The sequence below is a fragment of the Myotis lucifugus genome, unplaced genomic scaffold (genome assembly GCF_000147115.1).
Source record: "Myotis lucifugus unplaced genomic scaffold, Myoluc2.0 scaffold_1019, whole genome shotgun sequence".
Lineage (NCBI taxonomy): Eukaryota > Metazoa > Chordata > Mammalia > Chiroptera > Vespertilionidae > Myotis > Myotis lucifugus.
The window spans coordinates 118066-126612 of record NW_005872067.1 but is presented as its reverse complement, the minus strand read 5'-3'; the positions used below and the strand labels follow the sequence as shown (position 1 = coordinate 126612).

Genomic DNA, 8547 nt, shown 5'->3' with positions numbered 1-8547 from the left:
CGCTGCCCACACCCACTGTGTCTGAGGCCTCACCCCACGCTTTTCTGAGTCACATGGCCTCCTGCCCTCAGCTGTGTCTCTCTGATTCTAGAACTTTCTAAAGACTCGAAGGTCCTTCCAGGTGCCTCTGTCCAGGCTGGTGTGTGGGCTGTGGGCTCCCTCCCCCACCCCAGGTGTCCTGTCCACTCTCAGGATGGTCACATGGGCGCTGCTGGAGTGTCCCATGGCGGATGCAAAGTTCCTGCATTTTCTCCCCTCCCCTCAGACCCTCCAAAGGCACACGTGACCCACCACCCTGTCTCTGCCAGTGAGGTCACCCTGAGGTGCTGGGCGCTGGGCTTCTACCCTGCGGACATCAGCCTGACCTGGCAGCGTGACGGGGAGGACCAGACCCAGGACATGGAGCTGGTGGAGACCAGGCCTGCGGGGGACGGCACCTTCCAGAAGTGGGCGGCCGTGGGGGTGCCCCCTGGAGAGGAGCAGAGATACACGTGCCATGTGCAGCACGAGGGGCTGCCCGAGCCTCTGACCCTGAGATGGGGTGAGGAGGGGCCGTGGGCACAGAGCCTCTTCTCAGGGCAGCAGGGGCCCTGGGGGACCTCAGGGAGGTCAGGGCTGAGGCCTGGGGTCAGGGCCCTCACCCTCCCTTCCCTTCTCCTCCCAGAGCCGCCTTCTAAGACCTTCATCTTCATCATCATGGGTGTCGCTGGGGGACTGTTGCTGCTGGGAGCTGTGGTTGGAGCTGTGATGTGCGGAAGGAGGCGCTCAGGTGGGCAGGGGTGGGGTCTGAGTGTCTGTCCTACTGGGGGTTCAAGCCCAGGTAGATGCGTGTCCCGCCTCCTTCACGGGAAGCACCATCCCCATGCGTGTGCTGGCCAGTGTGGGGCTCTGTGCTCACACTTACTCTGTAGTGAGGCCCGTGCTAAAATGAGGGACCCACTTATCATCTGATGATGCTGGTGGTGGGGACCCCGTTCCCAGCAGCGCCAGGTCAGAGGGCAGGTCCCTGCTGAGCACAGACCTCCAGGAGGGCGGTGGGTCCAGTCCTCACACATGCACTTCCCTCAGGTTTCCTGGTCCTGCCCTGGGTCTATACACAGGGTTCTGGAAACTTCTCTGGGGGCCAGGACTAGGGCTTCCTTTAGGACCTCATGGCCCTGCCTCCTCCCGGGTCTCTCACGGGATGTTTTCTTCCCGCAGGTGGGAAAGGAGGGAGCTACTCTCAGGCTGCCAGTGAGTATGGAGGGGGGACCCCTGAGTCCCTGTGACAGTGCAGATGGAAGCCATAGGGGACCCTACCCCATAGTTCCTCCTTAGTCTCCTGCCCTGGGGCTCTGCCCCTTTTTTGGTGTTTCCCCCCCCCCCCCCCCCCCCCCCAAGGCGGTGACAGCTCCCAGGGCTCTGACGTGTCTCTCTCAGCTTCTAAAGGTGAGACCCTGCCGTGGGGAGGGGTGGGCAGAGGGGAGGACTGGGTGGTGGGGAGTCTGTGGGACACTGTGAGCATGAAGTGGGCTTTGAGAATGTCACCAGTTACAGCCACTGACCTGAATGTGTTCATGGTGATTGTCCTCCACAGCGTGAGGCAGCTGCCTTGTGGGGACTGAGTGATGGAAGATGTTCACGCTCCCACTTCCTGGCTCAAGAACCTCTGATTTGGGTGCTGGCCTGCCCTGCTCCCCACACTTTCCTGTCAGCAGAGGCGGGCTGGGCCCTCCCCATCCCTGCCTTTACTTCCTGATGCTCTGAGCTGCAACTTCCAGCTTTGTATTGAAATGAGACTGTGGATTGACCTCGTGTTTTAATTCTTGCTGTGACTGGTGACGGGTAATTAAAGGAGACCCTTTAATTAATTATTTTCTCAGTGGAAATAAATGGAAGCACCAAGGATTCTGCAGATTCCTGTGTATTTTGTGCTCTTTGTAGGGGGGATGGGAGAGGCTGTGAGGACGGAGTGTGGTCGGGGCCTGTGCTCAGGTGGTGCTCAGTGCATCGTGGGCTTTGACGTGGTCACTCCTCAACCGGGTCACCTCTCTGCTCCTCTGACCTTGTCCCTCAGTGTTCCCTGTCCCACCAGGACCTGTGCTCACAGGGACCACAGGCCTTGTCACTTGTTCGAATGAATCACATCTCCAGGCCCCTTGTCATCCAAGGCTCAGGTCTGGGTCAGGCCCTCAGAACCTCTCTTCTGGGTGTTTGTTGTTTCTTTGCTTTTGTGGATATGATGCCTGTTACTGTGTTTGTGTAGGAGTTTTGGTCTCATTTTCTGGATGTCCCCATCTGACAGTATCAGGGCTCATTTTTGCCGTCATTGTCCGCTGGCCCAGGGGTCCCTGCACACAGGACTCTGGTTGGAGAGATACATTTCAGGCTCCTCCTGCTCTTGCGTCCTAGGGCCTGAAGGTTCCAACCCTCTGATCAGCTTGGCCTTTCTGGGGACAAGCCCCCACCCTGACTTTCTCCAGGACCCTCAGCCAAGAGCCATCTCATCAGCGTCCCAAAGACACTTGTCACTCACGATATGCCCAGGGTTTTAGGAGCTCAGTGCCAGGAGCCAGGGGCAAAGACCAGACACTTTCTCAGATCCATTAATAGCAACAGTGTCCCAATAATTGATGATGCTGGCATGCCGGAGGCCGGTCCATCCTAGTTAATATGTTTGCTCCCTTTAGCGCCATGTGTTTTAACCAAGGTCACCTCTCCGAGAAAGGTTGTTTCCCCAGGTGGGGATCTTTCCCTGAGGTTAGGGAGGGGATACAACCCCTTAATTAAGTGCCAGGCGGGTAATTAAGCTACATGGTCTTTACTCCCTGGAATGGAGATGAGAAACACCTTAACCCTTGTAATAGAAATTGACGGGATTGGAATCGGCTGGTATAAATACGGATGTAATAAGACAATAAACGTCAGATCCTCATCAGTTCCTGACCAGAACTCCGACCAGAACTTTGGCTGGAGATCCTGGCTATAGGTCCTGACTAGGCTGCTAACCAACTGAAGGCTGTCTTCGTGTCATTCCTTCTTCGCCGACTCCGTCCACACCTTTGGGGACCCCTGGACCTGCTGGGATTGGACCCCAGCACTGGCACCTTACTAGAGTCCCACCTACTCATGAACACTGTGTCCAATCCATTGTCCTTTGAGGATGGTTACAGGGCCCGGACACTTAGGAAAATTGCCCAACAGTTGTAGTCAGAGGAGAAATTGAATTCAGCCCTAATGTGATATTGCTGCCCACCTCCCAGCATTGAGAATGACAGAGTCAGATAAAACCAATTATTCACAAGAATATGGACTCGTTCTCTCTCATATAATCCTGGTGGGAAAGTAAGTTGTTCCAAACCTGGTGGAAAATGCATTGGCCGCACTCCCTGCACCTAGAGAGAAAGCAGGATGGGGTGTCAGGGGGAATCAGAGGCTGAGCGTCACCGACAGGATGACAGGAGATCACACATGGGACGAGGGAGAGAGTGAAAGGCTGAGAAGGACAGATGGACCAAACGGAGAGACACCTGTTGGCAAAAGTGTGGAGAAAAGACAACCCCTACCCCTGTTGGTGGGAATGTGCTTGTTCTCCAGAGAGAGATTTTCAGCCCTTGTGTACCTCAAACTACCCAACTTACACGATGGCTCCCTTTCACTGGTTGGTCACTCCTACCGTGTCCCCCAATGCTTCCCAATGCGGTGCCACACGTGGGCTGTCACAGTCGGGAAAGTTATTCAAGATGCCAACTCTCCCACCTCCCCTTTGAAAGAAATAATAAAAGGAGAGGATTTAATGAGGTTACACAGATCTCACATATCTTGGAATTTAGGGCGAGTCACTTTGTGCCCCATGGGACACCTGTACATTTCTGATTAGAGACGGGTGAGATAAGGGAAGCAATTCCATTGGAGGGTAAGGAAATCAGGATGAAGCAGTTGATGTAGAAACACAAAGGTGGGAATGGCACCTAAGGGTTTCTTCTCAAGGGACGCCGAGAGGTACCTGTTGGCAACTCTCCCTGGACAGGAGTGAAGGGACCACAGGCCCCCAATTCAATCAGTGACTCCACACGCCCCCTGGATAGAAGGAAGGGAACGTTTTCCGGATGCATTGTGACCTTTTATTACTTCACAGGATGCGTTTCTTACTCTTGTGCACAGTGTAGGAGTTTTATAGAGAAAGTGGTTGATCCATCAAGTCCCCAAACAAATATTGACAAGAACTTGTTTTCCCAGCCGTGACCGGAATTCCTGCCGAACACATTGTAGGGAGGGCAGGATGGAGGCAGGTCCTCAGGACCGTGGCTGATTTCTTCTCGAGTCTGAGGAGACTAAATGCCAAGGCAGGTCAGGCAGCCGCAGGACAGACCGAGAAAGACTTACATCCTGCCCTGGGTCTATACACAGAGTTCTGGAAACTTCTCTGGGGTCCAGGACTAGGGCTTCCTTTAAGGCCTCATGGCTGTGCCTCCTCCCTGATCTCTCACGGGATGTTTTCTTCCTGCAGGTGGGAAAGGAGGGAGCTATGCTCAGGCTGCCAGTGAGTATGAGGGGGTGACCCCTGAAACCCTGTGACAGTGCAGATGAGAGCCTTGGGGGGGAACCCACTCCCCATATTTTCTTCTTTAATCTTCTTTCCTGGGTCTGACCCTGTCCTGCTGTGTCCACCGCAGGCAATGACACCACCCAGGGCTCTGATGTGTTTCTCTGGGCCTATACAGGGGAAACCCTACCGAGGGGAGGGGTAGGAAGAGGGGACTACTGGGTTGTGGGGAGTCTGTGGGACACTGTGAGCATGAAGTGGGCTTTGAGAATGTCACCAGTTACAGCCACTGACCTGAATGTGTTCATGATGCTTGTCCTCCACAGCGTGAGGCAGCTGCCTTGTGGGGCCTGAGTGATGGAAAATGTGTTCATGCTTCAACTTCCTGACTCAAGAACCTCTGATTAGGGGGCTGGCCCCGCCCTGCTCACCACACTTTCCTGTCAGTAGAGTTGTGCTGGGCCCTCCCCATCCCTGCCTTTTCTCCCTGGTGCTCTGAGCTGCCACTTCCTGCTCCGCATTGAAATGAGACTCTGATGTGACTTTGTTCATTGCTTGCCATGGAGCGTTGATGGGTTAATTAAAGGAGAATATAGGACACTGGGGGGTAAGGGAGGGCAGGGGCGTGTCAAGGGCGGGGGGGAAAAAGGACACTTATGTAATACCCTTTGTAATACTTTAAGCGAAAAATAAAAAAAAAGAATTAAAGGAGAATATCCTAAAGTTTGAGAGGAAATGGATGGAAGCACTGAGAACTTTCCAGAAGCCATGTGTTTGCAGTGCTGAGCCTGTCCCAGGTGGGACAGGAGGGGCTGTGAGGAGGAAGCGTGGTTGGCGCCTGTGCATGGTCAGTGCTCAGTGTATTGTGGGCTTTGATGTGGTCACTCCTTGGCCGGGTCATCTCTGCTCCTCTGATCTTGTCCCTCAGTGGAACCCTGTCCCACCAGGACCTGTGGTCACAGGGATTCAGACCTCCCTCAGGCCTTGTCACGTGTCCTCATGCAGCGCATCTCCAGGACCCTGGACAACAAGGCCCTCCTGGGTAGGTCAGCCTGAGCTCAAGCCAGGGTCCCGCCCTCCGCCCTCATGTGCTGAGTGTTTGTTATTTCTCTTTTTTTTCGTGGATAGTCTGCCTGTTCCTGCTTTTGTGTGAGAGCTTTGGTCTCATTGTCTGGGTGTCCCCATCATATAGCCACTTCAGGCATTTTGCCCGTCATTGTCCCGCAGGCCCTGGGCTCCCTGCACACAGGACCCCGTGGTGTGGAGAGATGGGTGTTCAGGCTCCTTCTGCTCCTGCCTCCTTCTAGGGCCCTGTTCTCCCCTGTCAGCCCGTCCATGCTGCTCATGAGGGGCCTGGAACTCCTGGGTTTGTGAAATCACAGTTGAGATGATAAATATGTAGACATCATCAATAATGATCCTTATTCGGTAATCATTTTATCAATACCATTTATCATATTAAATCCCCAACTGCCGGGAGCCGGTCCATCCTTGCTGTTTCAAGGGACCTGGCATATATGGCATACTGTTCTTAATATGTTTGCTCACCTTCTTGGCGCTATGTGTTTTAACCAAGGTCACCTCTCTGAGAAAGGTTGTTTCCCCAGGTAGGGATTTTTCCCTGAAGTTAGGGAGGGGATAAAACCCCTTAACTAAGTGCCAGGTGGGTAGTTAATCACTTTAACTACAAACAATCACACTTAAGCTACATAATCTTTACTCCCTGGAATGGAGATAAGAAACGCCCTAACCTTTGAAATAGAGATTGATAGGATTGGAATCAACTGGTATAAATACAGATGTAACAAGACAACAGGACACAGAACCCAGAGACAGAGAATCTAGAGTCAGAACCTGGCTGAAGAACCAAGAGACAGATCTTAGACACAGAACCTAGAGACAGAACCTAGAAGCAGAACCTAGCGAGAGAACCTGGCTGAAGAACCTAGAGACAGGACCTGGCTGGAGAACCTTGCTACAGAACCTGGCTAAAGAACCTACACAGAACCTGGCTACAGAACCTGGTGGGAGAACCTTGCTATGCTCATCAACTGAATGCAGCCTCCGTGTCCTTCCTTCTTCGCCGACTCCGTCCACACCTTGGGGACCCCAACATCCAACAATCAATGTGAAATTAATGCTGCCCTGTGAGATGTTAAAGTCAGTTCCTAATCTAAGGAAGTTAATAAAGTTCCATGGAAATTATTCAGGAAATACGTTTTTCCTTTGAGCAGTGCAGCTGTTGAAAGAAGTCTCTCTTTTTTAAGGAATATTGAAGATTTTATGTAAATTTTATCTCAGGGTGGATATGAACAATACCCACCTTCCAATGGCACAGTTCTGATGTTGGATGTGGGTAACATCACTCCTCTGTCATTGGAGATGTTATTTTTCTAGAGGAAGATAAACACATTGGAGAATGAAGAGTTGTTTTACCCATTTTCTGTATGTTTAGTCCATTCTTATTTCTGTGAGATTCTGGCGTGTTACAGAGAAAATCAAGGTAGGAGGTTGGTTTTCAGTGAGTTGCTTCTCACACCTGCATTGTTTTTACACCACTGACCCTTTAATTTGGCGGATGGGATGGATAAACCCTGTTAGACAGTGTGGAAGGTGCTATGTATAGAGGTTACACTTGGGTTTCCAGTTCATCACTGAAATGTAAACACGGGGTTCTGCTCCCACTTGGGGTGTAACATGAGCTTTGCCATCTTGGGGTCCATCTCCACGGCCATGGTCACTGTCCCCCTGGCCCAAGCCGGTGTCTCCAGGGTGAGTCTCCTGCACTGTAACCCCCTGGCCTGCAGCACCTTCTCCTCTGCAAGGCCTCCCCGTGCGATCCCCTGAGACCAGAGGCCCCCCCCCCCAGCACCCTGATGCTGGCAGCCCCGTTACCACAGCCACCTGCTGCCCTCCATTGCTGCTCTCTGTTTCCCACCTCAGGGGATGCTCACGTGGCTGACGCAGACCTGCCATGTCCTGCTTCCTGCCTCCTTGCTCTGTGTCCCTTTCTGCTGATTTTAAGGGTTGTGGAGCTCCTGGGACCCTGTGCTGCTGGGCGTGACTATTGACGATCTAACCTGTGGATGGCAGTTGCTGTGATATTAAAAGCGACGCTGCTCAGTGCTCCTCCGCGGGAGCCCAGTGAGGCCCAGGGAGCCCGCAGGAGCTTCTAGAAGGGGTTCAGGTATAACTGAAAGGGAGCCCTGGGAGGCTCAGGGGCACAGCGCGCTGCTCAGATGTGTTGCATCCATTCACAGTCATCCCTGCGCCGCCTAAGGATGGTGACCCTCTGAGAAATGGGTGCTTCTGTGCCTTTGACGTTGTGCGAACTTCAAGGGCCCTAACACCCAGATGGTCTAGCCCAGTGGTTGGCAAACTCATTAGTCAACAGAGCCAAATATCAACAGTACAACGATTGAAATTTCTTTTGAGAGCCAAATTTCTTAAGCTTAAACTATATAGGTAAGGACATTGTTATTAACTTAGTCAGGGTACTCCTAAGGCTTAGGGAGAGCCACACTCAAGGGGCCAAAGAGCCGCATGTGGCTCATGAGCCGCAGTTTGCTGACCATGGGGCTAGCTGGCTGCTTGGCAGGGGTTGCTCTGGGGCTGAGCATGGACCCATGTACCAGGAGGTCCCAAGTTTGATGCCCTGTGAGGTTCATGAGGGGTTTCTGGATCCAACCCCAGTAGGGGGCTTGCAGGAGTCAGCCAATCCATGTTTCCATCTCTCTCTCTCTCTCTCTCTCTCTCTCTCTCTCTCTCTCCTCTTACTCTCTCTAATAATCAATAAAAACATTTTAAAACAAACAAAGAAAAAAAACCCCAGCTCTCCTGATGCTCACAGTGTGACCGGAAGGACAGGGAAAGATGGGAACGGGCACAGCAGTGGCTCCCATGGGCTGTGCTCCCGGCATCTGTGGCTGGGGTACCACAATCCCACAGTCACAGCCTTGACTCTTGTTCTGCGGGCTGACTGCACTCAGTGGCCTATCTTCTGCTCCGTGTGACATGGGCTG

The 8547-nt window shown here is 52.9% G+C and overlaps 1 protein-coding gene across 1 annotated transcript; it reads left to right on the top strand.

Annotated features, from left to right (window-relative positions):
• The first annotated feature begins 114 nt into the window (after window positions 1-114).
• On the top strand, window positions 115-1893 carry LOC102432710 (patr class I histocompatibility antigen, A-5 alpha chain-like). Its single transcript, XM_006107117.3, has 5 exons — window positions 115-541; window positions 665-769; window positions 1201-1233; window positions 1381-1428; window positions 1577-1893. Exons 1-5 carry the CDS (start codon window positions 202-204, stop codon window positions 1579-1581), a joined length of 531 nt encoding a protein of 176 aa, XP_006107179.1. The 5' UTR covers window positions 115-201; the 3' UTR covers window positions 1582-1893.
• The last annotated feature ends 6654 nt before the right edge of the window (window positions 1894-8547 follow it).

Excerpts from the sequence above, each read along its gene's own strand:
- LOC102432710 (XM_006107117.3), top strand. The coding sequence starts at position 202 with ATGGGCGCTGCTGGAGTGTCCCATGGCGGATGCAAAGTTCCTGCATTT. Across the intron at positions 542-664 it reads GCCTCTGACCCTGAGATGGG|AGCCGCCTTCTAAGACCTTC; the intron begins GTGAGGAGGGGC and ends TTCTCCTCCCAG. Across the intron at positions 1,234-1,380 it reads GAGCTACTCTCAGGCTGCCA|GCGGTGACAGCTCCCAGGGC; the intron begins GTGAGTATGGAG and ends CCCCCCCCCAAG.